Source organism: Musca autumnalis, unplaced genomic scaffold, assembly GCF_047663935.1.
Source record: "Musca autumnalis isolate F117 unplaced genomic scaffold, ASM4766393v1 scaffold_5, whole genome shotgun sequence".
NCBI lineage: Eukaryota > Metazoa > Arthropoda > Insecta > Diptera > Muscidae > Musca > Musca autumnalis.
Window position 1 is genome coordinate 129,840,727 of NW_027412088.1, and position 25,652 is coordinate 129,866,378.

The following is a 25,652-nucleotide window of genomic DNA, read 5'->3' on the forward strand; positions in this document are numbered from 1 at the left end:
GTAATTTGACCCAAAACATTGTGCAATTGTGTGAAAAGTTTAGGTACTTTGCATACCGGCGACACCTACAAAAAAGAAGCACACTACAATTCTCTTTGTCTATGAATTTATTAGTCTATGACATTGTCACGTTTCACCAAATATACGTATTTACTCGAATACGCCCCGATACCGAAAGTTCTAATCCAAAGAACACATGAACGACACCACAGACTACATCAAAAAACATCACTTACTAACACAACAAATTATTGACTACATCTTATATTACATTAACATTTTTAATAAAAATCTTAATTTTGAAAAATACATATATATTATATCAACAGATTGTTTTTGGCGCCAAAATGTCTGTATAGTTTGATTACGACTGAATGTCAGAAATAAACGAAATGAAAATTATGACATCTTTGACAGTTTGACATGTCAACGTGGGTCGTTGACGTTTTTTTAGAAGTTTGAAAGTGTTAAAATAGAATTCCGTTATTATTTGGTCAATGATCAATGATTTATACCATATACAGACGGCACCATTAATTTGCATTAAGACCTGCATTTAATTTTACCCTGGCAGACGTTCCTGCATTTACGAAACAACAAGTGAACAAGTATTTTGTTGTTGTTTGCTCTGCATTTTTTATTTTCCTTTTGTCTAGGGCATAAATATGCTCCCTTACATAAATTCAGTTTGATTTTGGATAATGCACGATTTAATTGGAATTAAGTCAGTTAATGAAAATTAACGCGGCCGTCTGTCTAGGGTATTAGACTTGAAAAAATGACTTTTTGCCTCAAACACGTGTCATTGGCCCCTTAACGATTTTAATCTAAAAATCGGGCAAAAATTGTCTTTAAAATAATTGTCTCGCTTAAACACAAGATTTTTATGTATTTAATAAGTTCACCAAAATATATTAAGATCGGTCCATTCGCTTTCGAGCTATCGTTGACACCAACTGTAAAAATGCATTTCGGGAGAACGTATTGGATTTGGGGATGAACGGTCATATCTTAAGCTAGGGTCACATTAGGCAAATATTTGCTCTAGCGACCGGCAGTGTGCGCTTACTGAGAGCAAATGAGCGTAAACAATGCATTGAAATTTATGCTCAATTGCTCTCAGTAAACCAGGGCTGCTCATTTCTTCACGGTAGCGTAAATTGAGAGTAAACATCAGTCGTTGTTTGGCCTGCAATGGAGAAACACATCTTAAATGTGAGCACCTCTGCAGTAAACCATGGATAGGTAATGTGCGCTTGCTGAGAGCAAGTGAGCATACATTTCAATGCATTCTACATTGAAGTTTTCGCTCACTTGCTCTCAGTAAGCGCACATTGCCTGACCTGGCAGTAAACCGGTGGTGCTCAAAATATTTTGTGCATTAGTCTCTCTGAGAAAGTCTTTTCGTAGCTAAACCACGACAGATGAGAATAAAGAGTACGAATGTTGTTGCTGTAGTCACGTTAACGTATATGAGTGATCTTGGCTGCAGTAAACACACACTCCCTGTCGCTGGAGCGTCTAGTGTGACCCTAGCTTTAGCCAATTTAGATCCGATCGACTGAATTTTGTTGCGACATAATTGGTGTGTCTTTGTGATTACTAAATGTTGCTGAAACATGTTTTCAGCAACTTTTCCATTATACAACTTTCAAAATTTGAAACATTAGTACCCAGCAAAGTGTTTGTAGCCAAAGAAGTAGTTGAATCATGAGTGCTAGCGATTTCGGACTACATCTTTTTACGTGAAAGAAGTCATGATTTTTAAAAGGGCATGGTGCAGTGAGGATACTGTCTAATTTGCTTCTTAAGCACACATTTTGCATTAGTTCTTTGTAGTGAATAAATATACATTTCATGGAATATATTTTGAATTGATTTTTCGATTAATTTAAAAATTGATTCGCACGCATGCATTTTGAGGATAGGGGAGAAGTTAACATCTATTAAGCGAGGATTTTCAATGATTTGAGACCTCAGGGCCATTTGGAAAAAGTATTTGAAAGAGTTGTAGTAACATCTAATTGATATGTATGGCCTCTTTCTATAGTTTCGTTCAAATTACTACCAAACTCATGTTTTTGTAGAACATTTTTGTTAAAAAAACAAAAAAAACAGTAGTTTGATAATAGTTCGATAGTCTTAGGGCCATTATTATACGTTTTCTTTTACTATCGGATGTATTTGAAAACGAAAAATAAACCAATTTGGAGGCATTAAAAATATAAAAATATATAATATACATTAAAAGTTAATGCCAAGAAGCTCCTCCTTAAAATTTAATCATCACATTTAACTTTAAGTTAACCGTAACGCTATAAATACGTCCGGTAAATCCAAACTATAACAAAAGAAGGCTTATAATAATGGGAGTTAATGAAATTGAAATATAATGAATATAAAATAATGGAATATCTCAAATAAATCATTTTAAAAAGCGACTGAGAGCAAATAAAAATCAAATACTTTTATTCTGGAAAGTTAGCTTTTATTACTCAAAAATACCCAAAAACATCTTAAAACGCTTCTTGCATAAAGTCATGCAAAATAGGTGATAAAACATCTAAAATTGATTGCAAGCATTTTGCTGACTAATTAAAATACCATAAAATAAATTGTTTATTGTGTTCTTAAGAATTTTATTTGCAAAAATTTATTATAAATTTCTAAAACAAATTCCGCCACACATTCCAAATTTCATTGAAATTGGACATACATAGCTTGTTTGGTACATAAAATAAGGAAATCGGCCTAAAAAATATATAGGAACCGAACCGATTTCGATATAATTTGGCACATGTATTTCTAGACCAAGTTCAGTCACACGTTCCAAATTTTATTGAAATTGGATATAAATACCGTGTTTGGTGCCTCAAATACATGAAATCGGCAGAAAATATATATAGGAGCTATATCCAAATCTGAACCGATTTCGATATAATTCGGCACATTTATGTCTAGACCAAATTCCGTTACACATTCCAAATTTCAGCGAAATTGGACATATATAGCGTGTTTGGTGCATCAAATGCATGAAATCGGCAGAAAATATATTAGCAGATATATCCAAATCTGAACCGATTTCAAAATAAATTGGCACATATATTTCTAGGCCAATATCCATTACACGTTTTAAATTTCAGCGAAATTGGGCATATATAGCGTGTTTGGTGCATAAAATAAGGAAATCGGCCGAAAATATATGTAGATGGGAGCTATATCCAAATCTGAACCAAACTCGATATAATTTGGCACATTTATTTCTCAAACAAATTCCGCCACACATTCCAAATTTCATTGAAATTGGACATAAATAGCATGTTTGGTACATAAAATAAGGAAATCGGCCGAAAATATATGTATGTGGGAGCTATATCCAAATCTGAACCGATTTGAATAAAATTTAGTAAATTTATTTCTACATCAAATTCCGTCACACATACAAAATTTGGAGATTGTATCTGTAATAGTTCTAAAGATATTTGCATACAAAATCTAAATTTTTTGGAGGTACCTCCGGTTTTGATGCTATATCTCCAGATCAACGCGAAATTTCAAAAAATTATATAGCCTATTTTCATTCCAGGCCATGTAGCAATGTACCCTTAACATTTCAGTATGATCTGCTCAGCGGTTTTCGATTCTATAAGGCACAAACAAACAGACAAACAAATTTCAATTTTATATATATAGATGTACACATTGCTAAAATGTGAAAATTTTATGAAATGGATTCAAATCGGACATTGTCAAAATGTGAAGAACGGAATGCATTTTTCATGACTCTGCGTGGACTGCTTCTAAAAAGCTATTCAATCACTACTTCACGTAGATAACTTCAAATAAATTTTGCTGGGTAATAGTTATTACAAATTATCACGTAAAAATACACAGCTAATCTATACAGCCTATACTTCAAAATAAGCAAATAATTTTTTCCGATTTTTTGAAATTGCCTCGTGTTATTGATATAGTTTTTCTAGTATTCTATAGAACGAAGTTTTGAAGTAACCGATGTACGAGTACATTTATGAGAATGCCTTGATTTTGAGAGTGTTGTAGTTATTTTGGTTCAGATAGCCCTAATGCCTTGTTCATACTGACGGTAATTCCCTCTCTATTCGTTGTTCGACCCCAAATTACAAATCAATTACTTCATTTTGCTTTCCTTCATTTCCTTTTCCTTGTGAGCGAAAAACCATTTTATACGTTGTTTATTTTAAATTACTCTCCAAACAACGATAAAATATGTTCTCTAACAAATGATTATAATTATCGTAATAGATTAATTACGACAGGCAAAATACAAAATTTAGAAATGTATTAAAACACGAGCTTTTCTAAAAAAACTGCAAAACATGAAGGAAATGTAAATGGTTCAACGATACTAATCGGTACATTCAAAGCATAGAAATTTTCTATTCTCTTTCATTGCAGTTACATTTTTGTCCATTGTTTCAAATTCGCGTACAAATCTAGAAACAAAAATTAAATACCTGCCTGAAAGTCTGTATACCAAAAAGTTATTTTGGCAGGACTCCCTCTCGTTAATTTTGAAAATAGAAAAGTTAAAAAGTTTTCGTTGAAACTTTCTTTAAAATCGAAGCATTGTGGCGTTTTTGTATTGGGATAGCGTTTGCAATTTTGTTTTTTCAAAATAGTCTGGCTTAATCCCATTGTTGTTGTTTTAATATTTTAAAACAACTATTTTATTAGTGGAAAAGATTTGGCATTGTTCGCCAAGGGGTAAGGCAGGGAATACTATAGTTTCGATCCACGCCACTGGATCTCATCAGTTCCCTTGTTTCTTGTTTGTGGATATTCTCCACCGAAGTTATTTTTCAATAACTTCTTCAACAACAAACTTTTTATACCCAAACATCAATCGTCAGCTCGAAGTATAAAGGTAAGCAAAGAAAAAAGTTCAATGAGAAGTTTTTCCTTGGCAACCTCATACAACTCCGACGAAAGTGTCTGCGAAAACAATTCAAACCTCTTCCACTTGTATGTGTCGTCGAATTTTGACGAATGCACACACCAAAATTTGGTTGGTCTGCTTTACAGCAAAAACAACACACGTCGTGCCAGTGTCTTCAATTTGAAGCATTGTGGCGTTTTTGTATTGGGATAGCGTTTGCAATTTTGTTTTTTCAAAATAGTCTGGCTTAATCCCATTGTTGTTGTTTTAATATTTTAAAACAACTATTTTATTAGTGGAAAAGATTTGGCATTGTTCGCCAAGGGGTACGGCAGGGAATACTATAGTTTCGATCCACGCCACTGGATCTCATCAGTTCCCTTGTTTCTTGTTTGTGGATATTCCCCACCGAAGTTATTTTTCAATAACTTCTTCAACAACAAACTTTTTATACCCAAACATCAATCGTCAGCTCGAAGTATAAAGGTAAGCAAAGAAAAAAGTTCAATGAGAAGTTTTTCCTTGGCAACCTCATACAACTCCGACGAAAGTGTCTGCGAAAACAATTTTCCACTAATAAAATAGTTGTTTTAAAATATTAAAACAACAACAATGGGATTAAGCCAGACTATTTTGAAAAAAAAAACAAAATTTCTTTAAAATCAGTAAATAACAAGTAAGAAAAGTCTATAGTCGGACGGAGCCGACCATGGGATACCCTATACCACTATCCCTGGTAAAACGCTCTCCACGGAACTTCTTTTCAATGATTGTGAAAATTTAATTATCAAATATCAGAGATGTAATGTATAATATTTATGACCAAAACCAAAAAGTTATCTAGCATGACAAAGACATTTTTGTAGCAGGAAAGGAAAATTTAGTTCACACGAACTAAAATGTATTGAAACCCACTTATGTAGTACTACTACTTCCGTTGATTAACCGCTACGTTATTGAAATTTTTACCAATTTCACACAAAAGTTTCAGTCCATTTAAACCGCTAAGTATTATCTGATCTTCACGTTGGTTTGTGCGCTTCTTCTTCATCATAAACTCAAACTTTGTTTAAAATTTTGCGGGTTATTATTTTGACCTACAGAGCCGCTTCAAAATTGGTTAAAATTTTGTTTTTGGTCCATTTCATCCCCTGAACATTTCACGATCATCACCAAAAACTAATCATTTCTATTCTGGCCCGAACCCAACCTCCTTAAAAAATTCGTTACAATCGGTCCATAATTGCGGCCTTAAGCTTGTTTACAATTTTTAATGGACGGACATACATCGCTAAATCGCTTTATCTCGTCGAGATATGAATTTCGGCATACCAAATAAGGGGTCTAGGACGAATATTTCGTGGTGTTACATAAACTTTTGGAGAGACAATAAGTAGCATGGGATAAAAATGTGGTTCTCTACACAGAACAGTAGGCCCGTTATCTAGCAAACACTTTATTGCAATTTACATCAGAGAAAAGGTCAGTAGTTTTTTTTCCATATGTAGGCTACTTTGCGAAATATTTATGTCCTCAAGGAATTAAAATATAGACCAAAAATAAAATGTTTATATTTTTCATACAAAAGTAATAGTCCGTTTCACCCGCTAAAGAATATCAGATCATCATTCAAAATTGTAGGCATCTTTTTCGACCTATACTCTTACCCGGTGCAAAATTTCGTGACTATTGATGTATAATTGCGACTTCTAGCGAGTTTATTATTACACTACAAACAAATAACGATATATAGTAGGCTGTAACTCTGTTATCTGATCATGCACACCAACATAATTGACATCAATTGAAAGGTCAAGCGTTCCACTTTCAAGTATACCTCACTTGTCCGGAATGTCACTTCCAGGAATTAAGATATAAGCTGTATATTAAAAATTTTCACAATATTATTACAATATCACAATATTAAATATTATCCGATCGCCATCTCAAATTGCAAGCTTCTCCTTTGTGATATACTCTTACCTTATTTAAAATTACGCGTTGATCGGACTATTATTGAGCCCTACAGAGCCGCTAGAAAATTGGATAAATATTAGGTTTTTGGTCCATTTCACCCGCTAAATATTTCACGATCATCACCAATAAGAATAGGGATCTATTCTGATCTGAACCCGACCTCCATACAAAATTTCGTGACGATCGGTCCATAATTGCGGCCTGGAGCGTGTTTACAAATTATAATGGATAGACGGATGGACACACATCTCAAAATCGCTTTATCTCGTCGAGATATGAAGATTGGTATACCACATTGGGGGTCTCCGACGAATATTTCGCGGTGTTACATGAATTTTTACCAAAATAAACTTATAATACCCTTTTCCACATTGTGGTATAGGGTATAAAAAGTATGAAAATATGAATCATGTTGCTATCAATTGTGTACCATGTCGTATGAACGTTTTAATTCGTGTACTTAATTATGAGAGCGAACAACGTGATTCAATTGCTGGTATGAACTTGGCATAAGTCATCAGATATAAAAGCCAGGGTGGCTGATACTCGTAACTGTAGTACCTCCCTAAAAGAAATGTTTACTCGTGGAGAGCTTAGTTAAATGGTAGTGGTATAGAGTATCACATAATCGGTCCCGTTTCGAGCCTTTACATATATGTTTTATTAACGATTTATATTTAATGAATATGCAATTTGAAACAACATTTTCTCTGCACCAGAAACTGCATGAATCTAATATTTTTGAAAATTTGACTATTTTTTCGTTTATAGTCAAATAGTTTTATCTGATGTATGTACATTGTACATATTTGTACAATTTATTTTATTCAACATAATCACTTGTAATTTTTGGGCATTTTTCATGAATTAAGACTATTTGAGGGATACCATGAATCAATGACTTTAATCCTGCTTGAATAAAAACGCCGCCACATGTGTTTGTTGTTTGGTTTTATTTGGGTCAAAATTAAAAACGAACAATCGGTTATTAAGAGTAAAGATATACATATGTATGTGTATAATAATTGTTGTTTCGGTCGCTGTTGATTTTTGTTTTTAATATCGTAAAATAGCCTCGACTACTATAAGAATAACTTAAATCTAAATACATAGTTTTTGCAAAACAGTTTGCACACCATATTTCTGGAGAATGCTATCAACGTTAAATCTATCTTAAAAAACAAAAAAAGGTACTTTTGTTTAAAAATTATATACTTGCAATATTTTTTTCTGGCATTTGATTTCGATTAATTACGTCGGCTGTATGAATTTCTCAAATAAGAATACATATTGACCATGAGCTTTAATGAATATTTCCAATGTGCACAAATGACGTGTAAGTGAACCTCACTTTGAGGCTGGATCTAATCACATACGGGTGCATGAGGGTCTGCTACAGACTGTAGGTGTGTATTATATAGTGTTTCATTATTATTATTATTTATATTTTTGTCGTAAAAATATTTACTCCCGCACGCACAAACATAGTCGCTTATTGTCTCATTAAAAATCATTCAAAGTCTCGTCCGTCAATGCTTGGCTATATTTGTCCTCTTTTGAGTACAATTTGGTTTTACATCAAAATTCTTGTGTTTTTGTTGTTCTTGTTGCTGTTGCGTTCCTGACAAACCAAGTTTAACATAATATAACTAAAATTTTTTTATTAAATTTTTATATGTAATTTTAAGTGTGTATATGTATGTATGTACGTGTGTTTTGTAGATTGTGTCGGTATGTTTATTTGTGTTTCTACTTAAAACTACTACTGATTTTTTCTCATTAAATTACAACCACTATAACCTATTCACAGCAGTTTTTGTCATCTGAAATACTTTCATTTCTATTATTGACAAGTGATTGGCGATCTTCTGCCTTTACCACCACATTGTTGCAATTGTATTTTGAATAAGAATACATAATTAATTTCTTATCTGTTTCAATATTGAATACACTTTGTTACTGGTTCATATTGAATTACTTAAGCCCATTTTTCACGATAAATAAGTGTTATCCATATGAACTGTGAACTCGAAAACTTGTACACATTGTGTGCATAGGTTATGTCAGTCGAACAAACATAAGCAGGGGCTAAATTCTGTTTCTATGAAAATGTGAAATGAAAACTTTTATAAAGGAAAAAACTGTCAAATGAAAAAAAATTATAAAGGACATATTTTTCATTTCAAATTTTCATAGAACAAGAATCCAGCCCCAGGTGTGAAAGCAAATACATATTGTGTGAGTCTGGTTACTTACAAGATCTTGCCAGAAGAAATTTCCCCAACAAAAACTTTTCAGTGAAGAACAAAGTGTGTTAACACACAACTTTCTGTAACAATTTGTACAAACCAGACAGAACTATTGTAAATCTAATGTAAATGGCAATTTTGACGTGCAGAAGCAATTACGATTACAGATATTATGGATATTACATATCGTGAAAAAGAAGCTTTAGTATTTACATATGTATAGACATCGGATTTTTGCATGTTTTTTATTTCTCATCTGATTGGACTTAAATTTTGGATCTTTAAGGGTCAACTTTTCGATATTTGGGGTCATATCAAAAACATGCAAAAAATATGCAAAATATATGCAAAAAATATGCAAAAAATATGCAAAATATGCAAAAAAAAATATGCAAAATATGCAAAAAATATGCAAAATATGCAAAATATGCAAAAAATATGCAAAATATGCAAAAAATATGCAGAATATGCAAAAAATATGCAAAATATGCAAACAGTTTTTGGCCGAAAATCGTCATAAAAGTCGTAAAATTGTCAATTAATGTTAGAAAATCGTCAGAAATCTTCAAAGTGTTCTAAATTAAGATAGTTGAAATATGCCAAAAAATATGCAAAATATGCAAAAAAAAATATGCAAAATATGCAAAAAATATGCAAAATATGCAAAAAATATGCAAAATATGCAAAAAATATGCAAAAAATATGCAGAATATGCAAAAAATATGCAAAATATGCAAACAGTTTTTGGCCGAAAATCGTCATAAAAGTCGTAAAATTGTCAATTAATGTTAGAAAATCGTCAGAAATCTTCAAAGTGTTCTAAATTAAGATAGTTGGCCGCTTAACGTCGAATTTTTAGCAGATTATTGTGTTATCGAGACCTCTTACGACAGTGTGGTGTAGGGTATAAAAGAATGGTATTGTAGTACATTTTTTTTATTATTAAACTATGCAAAAATATAAAATTTGATAAAATATCAAACGTTCTATGTAAAATTCAATATTTTCTTTGTTACAATTTGTAGCGTTGGGCTGGTTATTGTTCAAAGGGAACAAATCGATGACGGATATTGTAAGGCGGCAACCGCATAAAGTTTTTAGTGTGGTCAGATTTTAAGACTGTCAAAGTTTGAGCACAATTGGAATATGTTAACATGTTCCACTGGGGCCTCGACATTATGAAAATCTCAATTTTTTGGCTATTTAGCGATTTCGGCGACCCATTTCTCTGGAATGGTTAAAGCTTTTTGTCCATACTGTTCTTACCATTTCTTGCTGAACAACAAAATATAAGTATATATAATAAATCTAATACTAAATAGGTATTACAGAATTCGAGATAATAAAGCCAATGTCCCGATAAACGTGACTAGGTACGCCTTTGTGCGAAAATGGAGACTATTAAAAAAACATTATCTTCATTTTTATCAATTTTTGGAATGAAAACAAATGTCCTTTACATTTTGTTCTAAATTAAATTTATTCGAGGGTCAGACATCATGTGGTTTTGGAGCTATCTGGGTACAGCTGACTACTTGAAGATCGATCTGCTATGTAGTTCGCAACTTTCAAGTTGTTTGCCATCCTTTGCGCCTCCTGGAAATTCGGAGTTAATGTTTAATCTCTTGAACAACAAGAATTATGCCAGACCCTTTTCCAGGATTTTCGGCATTTGCTCTTTTGGAAGTTTGGATCGAATATTTCTGAAGAAATTTTAATCTTTGCTTTGTTAAGATTTTTGTCGCCTTTTGACTCTTTACGGCGTTTTGCACCGTTGGATCAAACAATGCCAGGTCAGCAAGTTCAGGACTAAGATGCCACAGATTATTAATCATGTTGTTATTTCCTTTTTCGGAAATTTGTGTGTCAATTTTTTCATATTTCAATACATTTTCAATGGGACCTAGGTCTTGTTTTGATGCTAAACGTATCGTAGAATCTGAAGAACCATCTGTCCCGAATACAATCAAGCGTGGCTTCAAGAAAATCGTAACTATGCAATTGTCATTGGTGCTGGACCCCTGTAAGGTGTATATGAACGTTACTAGTATCATTATGGCTACAGTAGAAGCTATCGGAGAGGGTTCCTACAAATATAAGATCTCTAGAAGCTTTATCCGTGAACAGCGGAGAATAAACCGGGAAAAATAAATGCAACAGCTTCAAGGAACGAGGCTATTTGTGTACACTGGCATGGAAAACTATTAACAGATATTCTCAAAACAGGGAAGAGAAAACGGCTTGCTGTTCTGGTATCACATGGGGGTAAAGAACAACTCCTAGGTGTTCCTGAAACTGACAGTAGCTCATGGGAGAAACAAGAACTAGCAGTGTACAAATGCCTAGAAAAATTGGGTCTCACCAGCTCGAGCAGATATTAGGTCGAGAGCTTCTGTACCACCGTACAAACTTGTTAGAAAATTGTTGAGAGGGATTTTTGACTGCAAGTTTGGAAGCACATCCGGACATCAACCAAACATATTCAAGTGACTTCTATAAGAATAGTCTGCGATTGCCAAATCCAAGTTCGAAGTAGGCGAGAGTGTTTTAAAACTACTGCCCAACTCACTTCCCAAGAACAAGAGGCCGAAGAATCACCTTGCGTTTAAATCGTTCGAGACTGGACGCCCCAGAATGTTTTTTTCTATTTTATTTATTTATTTATTTGGTATCCCACACGACAACAACTGAGTGTTATAAGTGAGAGTTTGGGTTATTGATTTTACAAAACGTATAATGAACAAGATAATGTTTATATAGATATAATATAGGATATATTGGGTAAACATTATCAATAGGTTAAAAAGAAATAGAGACAATAGATTGAGTTTAATACAAAAAATAGTGAAAACTATATTCAGAAATACTTTTAGGTCCAAAACAAGACCTAAACCGCATTGAAGATTTACATAATACGAAAGACATTCACAAACAAATATCAGATAAAGTAAATAACAAAATGATAAATCATATGTGATACCTTAGTCCTGAATTTATTGGTCTGCCATTGTTTGATCTGAGATCATTGTTTGATCTGAGATCCAAAAGACGACAGAAATCTTAACAAAGCAAACATAGAAATTTCTCCAGAAATAATCGATCCCAACTTACAAAAATCACCTGCCGAAATTCCTAGAAAAAGGTTTACCAGGCATAATTACAAGTGAGGCTTAATTGTTGTTCAAGAGATTAAACTTTAACTCTGAATTACTTGAAAAAGATAATGCAACTTGACCACAGAACATCAATTACCAGGAGGGATAAAGGATGGCAAATATCTTGAAAATTGTGAGCGACATAGCAAGGAGTCGGGTTCATCACCAAGTTTTCATCTGTACCCAGATGTCTCCAAAACTATATTATGTCAGTCCCTTAATGTCCGTAATTTCAAGACGTAGCTATCTATGAGTTCACAGATATCTCCTGTGTATGCAACATTTTATAATTTCAATGCATAGGTAACGTTACCGAGTCAAAAACGGCCGTGTTACAATATGTATGAACAAAATGTAAGCGTATGTCATTGAAGCCATAAAATGAATGTACAAATGCCCATCTTTGTAAAAACAAAATTACATTTAAAAAGGAAATGTTTGATGGATAGCGATGCCATTCCACGGCCGATATGTCTGATGTGCTTCTACAAAAGGCGAAACATGTCACATAATGGTGGTTGTGGGGGTTCCAATCTTCAGCTTTCCTTTTTCACTTGCAAACATCATCGGTCATTATTAAGCTCGACTCCAACGAGAAATGAATAGAAAAAATAGACCTTCGCCCTAATAGGCAACATTTTCAAATAAAGTAAAATATATTCGTTTTCATTCGCAAAAATTTGATAATATAGTAAGGAAAAATTTGTGTTTTTTTTAAATAGACTCCATTTTTGCCCTAAGGCCTTTTTCGGCCTCAAACTTTGGCAATCTTAAAACCTAACGATACTAAAAAGTTTAGGCGGCTCCCCGGCTAAAAAAATCGAGATCGATTTGGTCCTTTGAGTTAAAATCAGCCCAATGCTACAAACGTTTGATATTTTATAAAATTTTATATTTTTACATAGTTTAATAATAAAAAAATGGTATTACGATACCATATTTTTATACACTACACCACACTGTCGTAAATGTCTCAATAACATAATAATCTGCTGAAAAAATCGACTTTATACGGTCAACAGTCTTAGTTTAGAACACTGTTATGTATTTTTTGATGGTTTTTCCAACTTTAAATGACAATTTAACGACTTTTATGACTATTTTCGGCCAAAATCTGTTTGCATATTTTGCATATTTTTTGCATATTCTGCATATTTTTTTGCATATTTTGCATATTTTTTGCATATTTTTTGCATATTTTGTGCATATGCAAAATATGCAAATATGCAAAATAAATACGAAATATGACCCTGCCATTTAATTTAGATTTCTTTGAAACGAATTTTGGTCCAAACAGAATCTTCGTATCTTTAATATTAAAAAATATGCAAATATGCAAAATCCGATGTCTACATATGTATATACATAGCTTATAGTTTCTCTAAAGATAGTTTTAAATCAGCTTCTATTCAAAATACATGTCTCTTTGAACTATTAATTTGATTTCGTCTATTAAAAAGGAACAAAATATGTACATAAATCATAAAATGTGTGTGTAAATCGAGACTGAGATGTTAATGGCTTGTTTCACTAAGACAATTCGTATTTTTTTAAAAAAATATTTGATAAATTTCCATTTCCAATCAAATAAAAATGTTTTATAGTAGCATGGGTTTAGTAGTAATTCCAACAAATTGTAATTCGAATCGTCTTAGAAAATAGAATATTGAGAATATTGTAAGTACAATTGGACCTCGATTATCCGTTTTATACACTTAAAATTTTCGTAAATATTTATGGAGTTTTCGGAATAACAGATTCACGAATAATAGAGGTCCGACAGTATGTAATCTTCGGTTTTTGTTTTTTTTTTCAACAGTCAGCTAAACAATACATTAAATACACATATGGAATACATACGTATATGTATGTATATATCTTGAGTTAAACTCTATGGAAATGCGTTCTACATTCTCTCCGATGCTGTCTTATGTGATACATAATATGTAATCAGAAAAATTATATTATGACAACAAAGTAATGAATATACGGCTACTGTCATTTATATTCTGCATGTAATTCAATTCTACATACCGATCGGTATGAACATGCGTCTGTAACAGAAATGTGTATTCGACGTCGTCGTTTCGTCTTGCAATCTTAGACCTAATACTACTTCTAGGCTAGACTAAATAATTCGGTACTTTACAAATACTTTTAATTTCAATTAGTTGCTGTTTTCATTAGTTCATTTACAGGGACGAGTGCCAATCGGCGGAACTTATCCTCAACTTATTGACTAAATTTTTATAATAATAATTATTATTTATGTATTTCGTATTTTTATGTAGTAATTAGTTTGCATGTATGATGGGTGAAATGTGTGAATGTTTCGAATGTTAACAAGAATGATATTTCTACTTAGAATTCAAACAAATTAGGTTTCGGTGTTGGGCAGAGTGGCAAAAACAGGCTGGATATTGGGATTCGGGAAGGCATTTACAAGTCGAAAACTTCCATTTTGAACGGTTTTCTGTTTGTTGGCACGTCAAGATGATTTCCGGTGACTCGCATCATTGTACTACGCATTGTAACCGGTCTGTCGTCTTCATCATCAGAGGCATCACTGTGCGTTTTAACATGTCCTCCTAAAGCAGGACCACTAAAATCGTCCTCATCGTCCTATAAAAAATGGGTGGGACATTATTATAACATAGTATTTTTTAAAGTATCTGTAGTAGGATTCTGTAACTCATTTTTGCTGTTACCGACAAAAATCGGTAAATTTAAATCGCAAAATATTGACCAAAAACATAAAGAAAAGTTTGGTTCACTGTTTGTGTCGGTAGAGGCTAGCGACTACTTTTTATTCATCGTTAACTTACCGAAAAAATTCGTTAATTATCAAAATTATAAGCATTTTAATTTTACCGACAATTATCGATAACAGCAAAACTGAGTTACAGAAGCCCACTACTGATGTTATAATATCTGTATGTACAACAATGTATGTAATTACATATGCACATTATGTAAATATGTATTTTGTTTGAAAGTTCTGTAACAGATTTTCGAGGATAAAAAAAAACATGCAAAAAGCAAATATGTATGTATAATGTTTAACTTATATTTATATTCGTTATTACTTACTGGTACTTACTTTCGTATTCTGCAAATCAAACAATTATATAATTCTAGCAAACAATAACTATAACAACACATTGCATTAAAAGCTTTTCTTTAAACTGCTGTGACCTTCTGGCTTCTCTCCCTTTCATTTGACTTTTGTGTTAACAGACAACATCTAGTAATATTTGGTGTCATTTGTTGCAAAATATCCAGTTAAGAGACAAAACTATGGATTTTAGCTTTAATTAAACATACTTTTTGCTTATATAAAAACATTAGGTGTTTCGTTTAATCAACAATTTGTACAAGTCCAGTAACTTCTTGTAAACGACCAAGGTCTTTAGCATTGTACTGCAGAGTAAACGAACAACATCCAGTAACAATTTGTACAAATTTTGAGTAAATGAACACTGTTATGAGAATATTCATTTATGCCTCCTAGTACAAAAAAATATACCAGACATTCACCACGAGCAAGAAAATTAATAAAATCTTCTCAATTGGTATGTATTCGTAGAAACCTTGAAAGTCCAACACGAAGCACAATGAGAAAGCTAGGCTAGGGATAGTCAAGGATGATTTTCAATCTGAACATATTCCTCTCCGACGAACGTACTCTTTGGAAGTCAGCTCTTTATTAAGGCTACAATCTCATTTCCAGGTAATTACAATGACAATTAAGGAGATTATATATGTGATGGTAACCTCAATGTGGGTACTCCTTTTGAGCTGCCCACAATTCTACTAATTGGTTACTTGGTTTCGAACCTCAGGATCTCTTGGTTCAATTTTAAGCTGCCAAAAGTTCATTGTGAAACTGGATCGTGTCAATTTTCACACATTGCACATGCAAAGGTATTAAACACTACCGACAGTCAAAGTATGTAATTAATTTAAGCAGATGTAACTCAACTGCATATGGCGAATCCCATGAGAGCTTTATGTGAATCCTTTAATAATATATATAATAGTATATCGTTTACTGACCCTTTAAACTTGATAAAAAATGCTATTATGCGTATGTAGTGAGTGCCAGACACGTATGCATGATTTGTGATTTAGTACTTCTTCATCTAACCTTATTATAATTAGTTTTAGTGTATTAATACTGGTTTACTTTTACTGTATGCCGGCTGATTTAATATGTAGCCGGTCATCCCATCATTCTACTAACCCTCCATAGTCCGGTCTATAGGGTGTACGCGTTCCCTATGATGGAAGTGGCCCCCTCGGTCGGGTGGGGCGGGAAAGAGTGGCGTGGGACCGAACGAATAAAAAAGAGAGAAGTGTCAAAATTGCTCAAAATTGCTCTCTCATAAACATTTTTACCAGAAAAGTAAAGGAACGGAAAAATGGTATATTTCACAGTTTTTAATTTAGTTTTGCCAGTGTTCGACTTTTTTCTTCGGTTTTTCGTCCATTTTGTGAAATAATCATCAATCAGTTCTGCCATTTTCTACCTGCAGAAATTTTGCTGGTAGCCTGTGGTAGAAGAGAAAGCCATTTTCGCTCTCTCTCCCCTCTCACTCTCTTAAAAATTGCTTCCAGTTTTGCCACTTTTCGGGGTTAAGGAACGCTTTGCAGGTTAAAAATGGTAACAAATGGGAAAAATGGTAACCTCAGGTATGTAAAGGAACACAGCTTTTATTTGTGTTTTTGGGCTAATTGGTCACCTTTTTGTAATAAATTAAAACTGATTTTTATTAATTTTTCTCTCATTTATTTTCACTGACTTCGCCAAAATGTTGTTATTCTATTTGCTGTTTAACAGTATGATAAAATAAAGAAGACAAATTAATTTTTGTGCGTCACTTCAAAATTTTCCTTATTGTGAACGAAGTATAATTGTAGCCTCAGTCTGTACGGTTACGAGATTATATTCACTTTGAAACGATACAAATGTGCCTCATCGAAATAATGATTTTAGACTACATATGAGGAAAAGTGACAATTTTTTTAGTTTCCATCGAAAAAATCTTAAATTTTTTAAGCTTCATGAAAGATTTTTGGTGCATGGATTGAGAAAAAATTCCAGATACTAATTTAGGTTATTGCGCGCAAAAGTTATTGCGTTTTCAATTCTGATTATAAGAAAAAAAACTTATAAAAGCGCTTCGTTATATGGAGATACATTGTTAATTTATGACTTCCTACATGCTATATGTTTACTGAGGTCCCATAACTTTATTGAAAATGTTGTAAATTTTCGCGAAATTAAGAAGGAATTGAAAAATTTGGTAGTTTTCAACTTGTTTTATAAAATGTTGTTGTTTATGCATCTTAAAAATATTTTAAAAATATGCACGTAATCTAAACATCGCGAAGATTCAAACGAAAACTATAAAAATTTGTTTAGCGGTTTGTATATAATAGTAAAAACAAAAACATATATTGAGCAAATTTAGAAAAATTGTAAGAAAAAAAATATTTTTAAAATTTATTTTGTGAGTTTATTGAAGATATTGTAGGAAAATAATTCGAAGTTATTCTTCTATTTTAGTTAATTTTCAGATAAGAAACGAACATATTGTTGTAATCAATTCTCAGGATTTACTTTGACCGCTAAGATGTAGCATCGTCTACAGTCTAGTGCAAAAAATCTGAACTATCAACCATAAAAAATACCTATTTCAATAAATCCATCAAGAACCGTTTATGTACATTCATAATGGGATAAAACGGATATAGCTTCCATACCGCTAAACTTCTTAAACCTCTCTTTCCGCAAAAAAAGTATGAAGCGATTAAATCCACAATATTTTCAAACATATTTTTCGCAAATTTGTCAATTTTTGCAGTAGCCGTTTCCTCCGTTCTAGTAGATGGATTTTCACGATCTATGATTTATATGATCCAAACCGCCAAAAAACTAAAATATCGCAGGGTTCCAGCACAATCAAGAAGATATTGTATGTACTGTATCCTAAAAATAGTTTTTTTTTCAAGTTCAAAATTTTTCGCTTAAATGGTGCATTTGATATCTCTCGAATGGAGTAAACGATTCGGTCTATACTTTATACATCGTAATATTTCTTCGAGACAAAGATCAAACCTAATATGGATTATATCCGATTCTTCAAATATCGTAATATTATTTGCAAAAGTACAACAAGATACCTCCCACACACAAGTTCAACATAACCGCATTTTAAAGACTGTTCGAGAATCTTTTGTTCATTTTGTTGTAGACAAAGCTTTAAATACTATGGTGACCAACTAAAATAGCTTATGAGCGCGCTAACTATCTAAAGGAGTGACTCTCAAAATAAGATCCATTTCCACATATCCGTCAGAAAAAGCGACTGATACTTCTTTAATTATTTTCCAGAAATTAAAATTAACGATTTTTTTAGTTCGTTTCGAACCGTTTACAAGTTCACAAGTGGTCAATCGACAATGGTTGATTCCTTGTTGATTAATTTGTTTATTATAAACGAATAATTATGTGGGGTTCAGTAAGGATCGGTTGTTATTTTTTAAAAACTATTTAACATTTGAAGCAATACATTTAACTTTGGAAACATTTAAATTCTAGTTCCAATGAGTTGCAAGAACTGAGGTCAGCAAAGTGTTTAATGTCATCGAGTCCCAAAACTTCTAATCGTAAAAATATGTAAGAAAAAAATATAACGCTTTTCTTGTAACATTATATTAAAAGTAGAGGATAGCGCCGGAACAACAATCGACTTATAGCATTTTTCAGGATTTAGATAAGAGTTTGCCTATTGCTTTCTAATAAGAGTAGGCTGATCGGTTTATTCGTATTCGAACTACAGTGGACACCGCAAACTGCTTTAGTAAAACAGTGTTTTGTAGGCGGGCACTTATCAGAAAACTAAACAAGATTTTTTAACAGAAAAAATTCAAAAGATAGCTCAATGTGTGGCCTTTCAGTTAAAAGGTCTTCTAAGAAGTTTGGTAGATTTCTTGTAAAAAATCATGAAAAATTTCTTTTTTGATGCTTAATAAGTGGCCATAACCCCTTAAAATAGCCTTACGAAACGATACACAACATTTTAAATTTTCATGATTTTTGGTCAAGTTGGGCCCCCCCCGAAATGAAATCCTGCGTACGTCCATGGAGTGTATGTTATGTTTGAAGTAATCATTTGCGACCCTATAAAGTATATATATTCTTGATCAGGATAAAATTCTGAGTCGATCTAGCCATGTTTATCGTTCCGTCTGTTGTAATCACTCTAGCGTCTGAAGTGATTGAACTAGAACGAGTGTTTCTTTTTTTAATTTTAGTTTGTAAGATAATGGCGATTTTAACACTCTAGTTCATATAAAAGCTTGATGCTGTACACACTCCACACCCAATATAAATTTATATAACATATATTATAATCTTAAGTATACTACATACCACTCTTAAAAATTATAACGTTTATAAAAAGAAGGCTCAATAAATTAAACCTTGAGATTTCAGGCTCACAATGGCCGCAAAAATTCTGTACCAAAAATTTCAATATAGGTCCATGTTTTGGTATAGCCCCCATATAACGGTACATCTCGACTTTGTAAGATAATGGCGATTTTAACACTCGAAAACACTGTATTCTCGGAGCAAGAAATTCATAACATTATCATCAATTAATTATTGCTATTTTCTAGTTCATATGAAAGCTTGATGCTGTACACACCCAATATTAATTTATATAACATATATTATAATCCTAAGTATACTATATACCACTCTTAAAAATTATTAGGTTTATAAAAAAAGGCTCAATAAATTAAACCTTGAGATTTCAGGTTCACAATGGTCGCAAAAATTCTGCACCAAAAATTTTAACATAGGTCCATGTTTTGGTATAACCCCCATATAACGGTACCTCCCGACTTTTGGTATTTTGAGAATTTTAGCTACATTTTTTACAGAGCTACCTGTAATTTCACATTAGAGATTTTCAGTGGCCACAAAACTTATTCACTAAAAATTGTGAATATAGTTCCAAGTTTTAGTATAGGTTCCACATAAAGGTCCTCCCGATTGTAAGTAATTTGAGAATTTTGTACCGAACTACCTATAATTTGGCATTTGAGATTCCCAGTGTTCACAAACCTTTTTCAATAAAAATTGTCAATATAACATAAGCCCTATATAACGGTACGGATATTAGATAAATTTGCAGCCCATATTCGCTGTAATTTGGCATTTGGGATTACCAGTGGTCGAAACGCTTCTACACAAGATATTGTGGACACAGGTCCACGTTTTAGAATGGCCCCTTATAGCAGTGGCGCACTACTTCAGGTATTTTGAAGTTATCATCTATTTTTTCGGTGGCTGCAATTTGGGTTTCCAGTGCCAAAAAGCTTCTCCAGCCACAGAACATGACGGAATCCACGCCGAACGTTTAAAATTAAATAGAGCAAAAATAACACCACTCCTTGTATAATAATTGTTCCACAAACATCCCAGACAGGACAAGGGAGACTTCTGTCATATTAATGAGTGCACCCCGATTCACATTACTCGTAGCTCAATGATATGGGACCTACTGTTTATCACCGAGTCCGAACGGCGTGTCTTAAGACTCCACTTGTAGAGAAGTTTTACATGGCTGAAATACTCAGGAAATGTCGCCAACATTACTGAGGGGTATTTTGCCACCGTTGAAAATTTGATGTTGCCTGGCGTGGAAATCGAACCCACGACCTTCAGCGTGCAAGGTGGGTGTGCATACCATTGCACCACGGTGACATTGCAAAATTTGTATAGTGGAAGAAATAAGAAATAAGTGGAAGGAATCAATTATTATAAAGCTACCAAAGAAAGGAGACAAGAAAAACAGAAACAATTAGAAAAGAACCTCTCTTCTACCATAAATTACCAAGCTTTTTATCAAAAAATATTCTATTTGTGTGTAATTTGCGCATAGTATTTCGTATTTTCCTAATTGGGATTAATTAAAAAAATACTACTTATAATGCCTGTTCCAGAACCTGCAAGAGTCTACAAATTTTTACTACGATAACAATTTTTCATTTATGTTATCGAAAAAAATAGTAAAAATTAGTAGATTCTTGCAGTACTGAAACAGACCATATGATATGTACATAAAGTTCCTTAGATTTAAAACTATAATACAACTACTCAACAAACCAAATGTTATTAACACAAATTACACTGTGAAACAAAATTCAATTTTTTCAAAATGATGGGAAAAACTGACTAGATTATGAAAGTAGAGCTAAAAATATGAGACACGTATATCGGCATTTTTAAAGTTTACATCGAAAAGTAACCAAAGTAGGGGGAGCAAGTTCTGTCCATCTCTAGTTTTTTCGAAGTATTGGAGTTAAGATATCTTGGAATCCTTGCATTATAGGCATATAGTGTTTGGCAACCTTACAAAGAAGATGTGGGGAATATTTTTGTTAAAAATCTTAACCCTCATGCGGCTCATTAAAGGGGTCTTTTTGGTCCTTTTTTTGAAAATCGTTCCAAAACTCCTTTAAAATGTGATCATATCAAATCAAAGGTTCTACAAAAATGTTCGCCATAGAATTGTACTATAGGTCTCAGAATGCACCAAAGATAAAAATATTCTTCTTCAAATTTCACTATGGGTCGCCAAAGAAATGAAATGTCTATTTACATTATTTATCATGAAAGTATTAGTATCAATTTTACTGAGAAAACATGAAAATATTTCCCAATTTTTTATGACATTTTTTTCCTACTTTTTTCGAGTTGATACATGAAAGTAATATCAAACTAGGTTCTAGGTGAAAAGTGTCAAAAGAAGAAATTCTACATAAAATTTCACTATGAGTTTCAGAATAAACCATATATCTAGGTATACTGTTTTCTTAAGAAAATTAGATTACAAATTTATATATTTTAGAATGAAATTATTTGTTTTAATTTTGGACTATTAATTTAACATAATTTCATACTGGATCAAAATCTAATAAAATCCTTCGCATTTTGGGGATATGGTAAAAAGAAGAAATGTTCCAAATCAAATTTCACTATGAGTCTCTGAATAAAAGAAATCTGTAACCATAACATATAACATTCTTAGCAGCCATTGTTTTTGATATTGGGTTTAGGACCATATTTTACCAATTTTATCCAGATTGTCGTTGTGACTGGGCAATATAAATATTATATTAATGGTTTATCGTTATGAATTCATACGCAAGATGTTGTGCGCTCCATTCAAGCAGCTTTTGAAATATTTGTGGTGAGTATATATTTGAAAAATATAGAAAACCCAGATCGGTAAAATTGCGTATTTTTAGTACTTTTAACTTAAATTACGTAGTTAGGATAAGCCAATGATTGCTTATATTGTATGTGAAAATACATGGGAGGGCTACGGCTATGGTCCAATGAAAATACAGGTGTCATATGGGCTCTCACATGCACGATTTGACGTGGTCCAAAATAATACAATGATGGGAGTAACTCCTGCTTTGGTGACATTTACGGAATTAACACAAGAAATTAATAAATTAATAGTCCAAAATTGAAATAAATAATTTCATTCTAAAATATTTTTATCTTTGACGTCATCTCTCTAAAATTATGTTTTGTGGGACAATTTTGAATAAACTCAGATGAAGTCCGACGTTAACTCTAAAACGTGGTTTTCATTCTTAGAGATTCCTGGAGATTAGATAAGATTTACAGATTTGGTGTATTCTAAAACCTATAGTCAAATTTTATGGCGAACATTTTTTGTAGAATATTTTGATTTGATATGATCACATTTTAGAGGTGTTTTTGATTTTCGAAAAAAGGACGAAGAAGACCCCTTCGATAAACCGCACGAGGATTAAATTTTTTTACAGAAATATTCCCCACATACGGATTGACGTAGGTGGATGAAATTTTGGGAAAATCTATTATATGTACGTAGGACTTTTGGTATTGAAAGCGGGCTATGTAGGTCCACGCTTTCGTATAGCCCCCATACAAAATGACGCGTGACGCTTCGTCGTTTTAAGGAATTTTTAAGATATTTGTCCCATTTTACCACCGAGTTGGTTGCAATTTGGTACTTTGTGTCTCCAGAGGCCAAAAAACATTCCTACCAAAGTTGGTTTATATAGGTCCACGTTTTGGTATAGCCCCCATATAACGCCCCATAAAAAGTACGCGTCATTTTAATATATTTTGATGTATTAGTCCCATATGACAACAGAATAGGTTGTAACCTTGTATTTTGTGTTTCCAGAGGCTAAGAAACATTTCTACCGTAAAATGTTTATATAGGTCCACGTTTTTATATAGCCCCCATAGGACGATATCTCCCGATTTTCGGTATTTTGAAGGTTTTGGCCTCATTATCACACCGAGATGGTTGAAGTTTGGTAATTAAGTCTTCGTTGGGGGTATACAACTTCCCCCCAGAAATTTGTAGGTATAGGTCCACGCCATCATATAGCCGCCACAGAACCGTACCTTCCGATTTTCGATATTTTGAAGGTTGTGGCCACATTAATCCATTGAAATGGCTAAAATTTGTGGTGGAGGGTATAAAAAGTTCGGTCCGACCGAACTTAACGCTTTTCCTACTTGTTTTTTTTTTTGTCGCACAGTGTTATTATTTACATAAATATATAAAGTATACGATTACTAGGATGACATTAAAACAAATACTTGCAAACATTTTTTAGACAAAATGCCTAAAATCTACAATCTAACTACGATCACCATTTTTCAAAAACAAAACAAAACTTCCCAAAAACATAAATTATAAAAGAACAAAAATAAACTTAAAGAAGTCGTATTGGTAATTTCGGCGTATTTCTTTACATTTTTATTGCAAAACATTAATCATGCTTTTTACTGACTTATTTACATACCTCCATGGATGATAATCTTCTGTTTTTGAGTAATGTCATGCGAACGCCTTCCAGATTCGTATATTAGACGCATTGAAGAGAAAATATACCATTTCTCATTTACAGATCCATGCCCACCATTTCGACATTATATTACATACGAGGGATGGACATAAAATCTTAGCACTTCTACCGACGTTTGGCAATTATAGCATAATTTGTGTTAGTTACATTACGGGAACGATGAGGTTCATTAAATGTGAAATGTGTAGGTGTTATAATGATGTAGTGTTCTTTGATTTTTGTTTTGTTATATAAAATGTTGAACTTTTGTTCAATTTGAGCTTTCAGCAGAGGCCTTGACTGTGAATATTTGTTTATTTGTTAAATTGTTTTTGTTTTATATCAGCATTAACATTAAAACTACATACTTTTCATTCAAAGGATGTACATGTTGAATTGAATGAGGATTCGGGTTCGTAATTGGCATTTGTGCATTATAATCGAAAGCATACTGATGGTACATATATTTTGTAATATATCGATGGTTCGATAATCGAAGCTTTGATGTTCCATTTCCTTTTAAAATTTGATGACTATAAGAATAAATTCTCGCGATTATTTCATATTTTAAGTTTGTGTATTTTTTCTTTGGATCCAGTCGATAATGTTAGCGAGTGTTCATTTTCGGTTTTCAAGAAAATAGTTGCAATATCTACGTTGACGTCTTAATGCTTGTTTGTCTATGGTTAGGTGTTTCTGTTAGTATTTTTAAGGGAAAAGGTAACTAACCAGTACTTATGTCCAAAATGAAAACAAAACAAAAATATGGAATATCCGTTGAGCTTTAAGCGTTCATCGTCCGTTTATTACTCTGTGGTGGAGTCATGTAGATGAAAATTTATTTAACTATTTAAAATGTGCGGTCTATTAGTTCTGCATGAAAATAAGATAAATATATTTTGAAGAGAGAAATATAAAGGTTATATTTTATTATTATCCATAATGAAGTTTTTAATACGAATACAATGCAATGCCTCTCAGATCGAAATAATTGGTTGATGGTATGTTGCTTGCAATGTAAGGTAAGGGTATTTTAAGTGGCCTCAGCATTTGTCCCATTTGTAGAAGTACAAATTTGTTCCCTAAACGGTGCACACCATAACCCGATTTGGTCCATACTTCGTAGATCATAATATTTTTGTAGACATAGATCAGATTCAAATATGGACTATATTGGTCCACTCCTTCTGGTACCTTTCACACAAAATTTCAGTTGAGGGACACTTCTCGGATCGTCATGATTTTGCAGCAGGTTGTGTTCGCTGTCCTTTTTGGTACCGTAAATTTTTTTGGGCAAGTCCCCACTTCCCGATATAATATCAAAAAACCCTTTATATAACTCTGTCGCACCAACTAAATACCATCATTTGCACCTCGTAATATTTCCCCCAAACTTAAATCTATTGCGTCAAAGTA

The 25,652-nt window shown here is 32.8% G+C and overlaps 2 protein-coding genes across 7 annotated transcripts in view; one reads left to right on the forward strand and one right to left on the reverse strand.

Moving 5' to 3' along the window:
- LOC141406160 (uncharacterized) overlaps positions 1–25,652 on the forward strand; it is a 402,688-nt gene that overhangs the window by 62,545 nt on the left and 314,491 nt on the right. The gene's annotated exons all lie outside the window — the stretch shown is intronic.
- The window catches only part of LOC141387054 (sodium-dependent neutral amino acid transporter B(0)AT3), a 105,187-nt gene continuing 93,631 nt past the window's right edge, over positions 14,097–25,652 (reverse strand). For 3 of the 6 annotated variants that reach the window (XM_073956166.1, XM_073956168.1, XM_073956167.1), the window contains exon 10: positions 24,473–25,109. In XM_073956166.1, the coding sequence (XP_073812267.1) occupies positions 25,104–25,109 (6 nt within the window). In that variant the 3' untranslated portion in view covers positions 24,473–25,103. Of the gene's footprint in view, positions 14,922–24,472; positions 25,110–25,652 lie in introns of those variants that run through there. The other 3 variants (XM_073956165.1, XM_073956164.1, XR_012408467.1) reach the window with 2 other exon arrangements.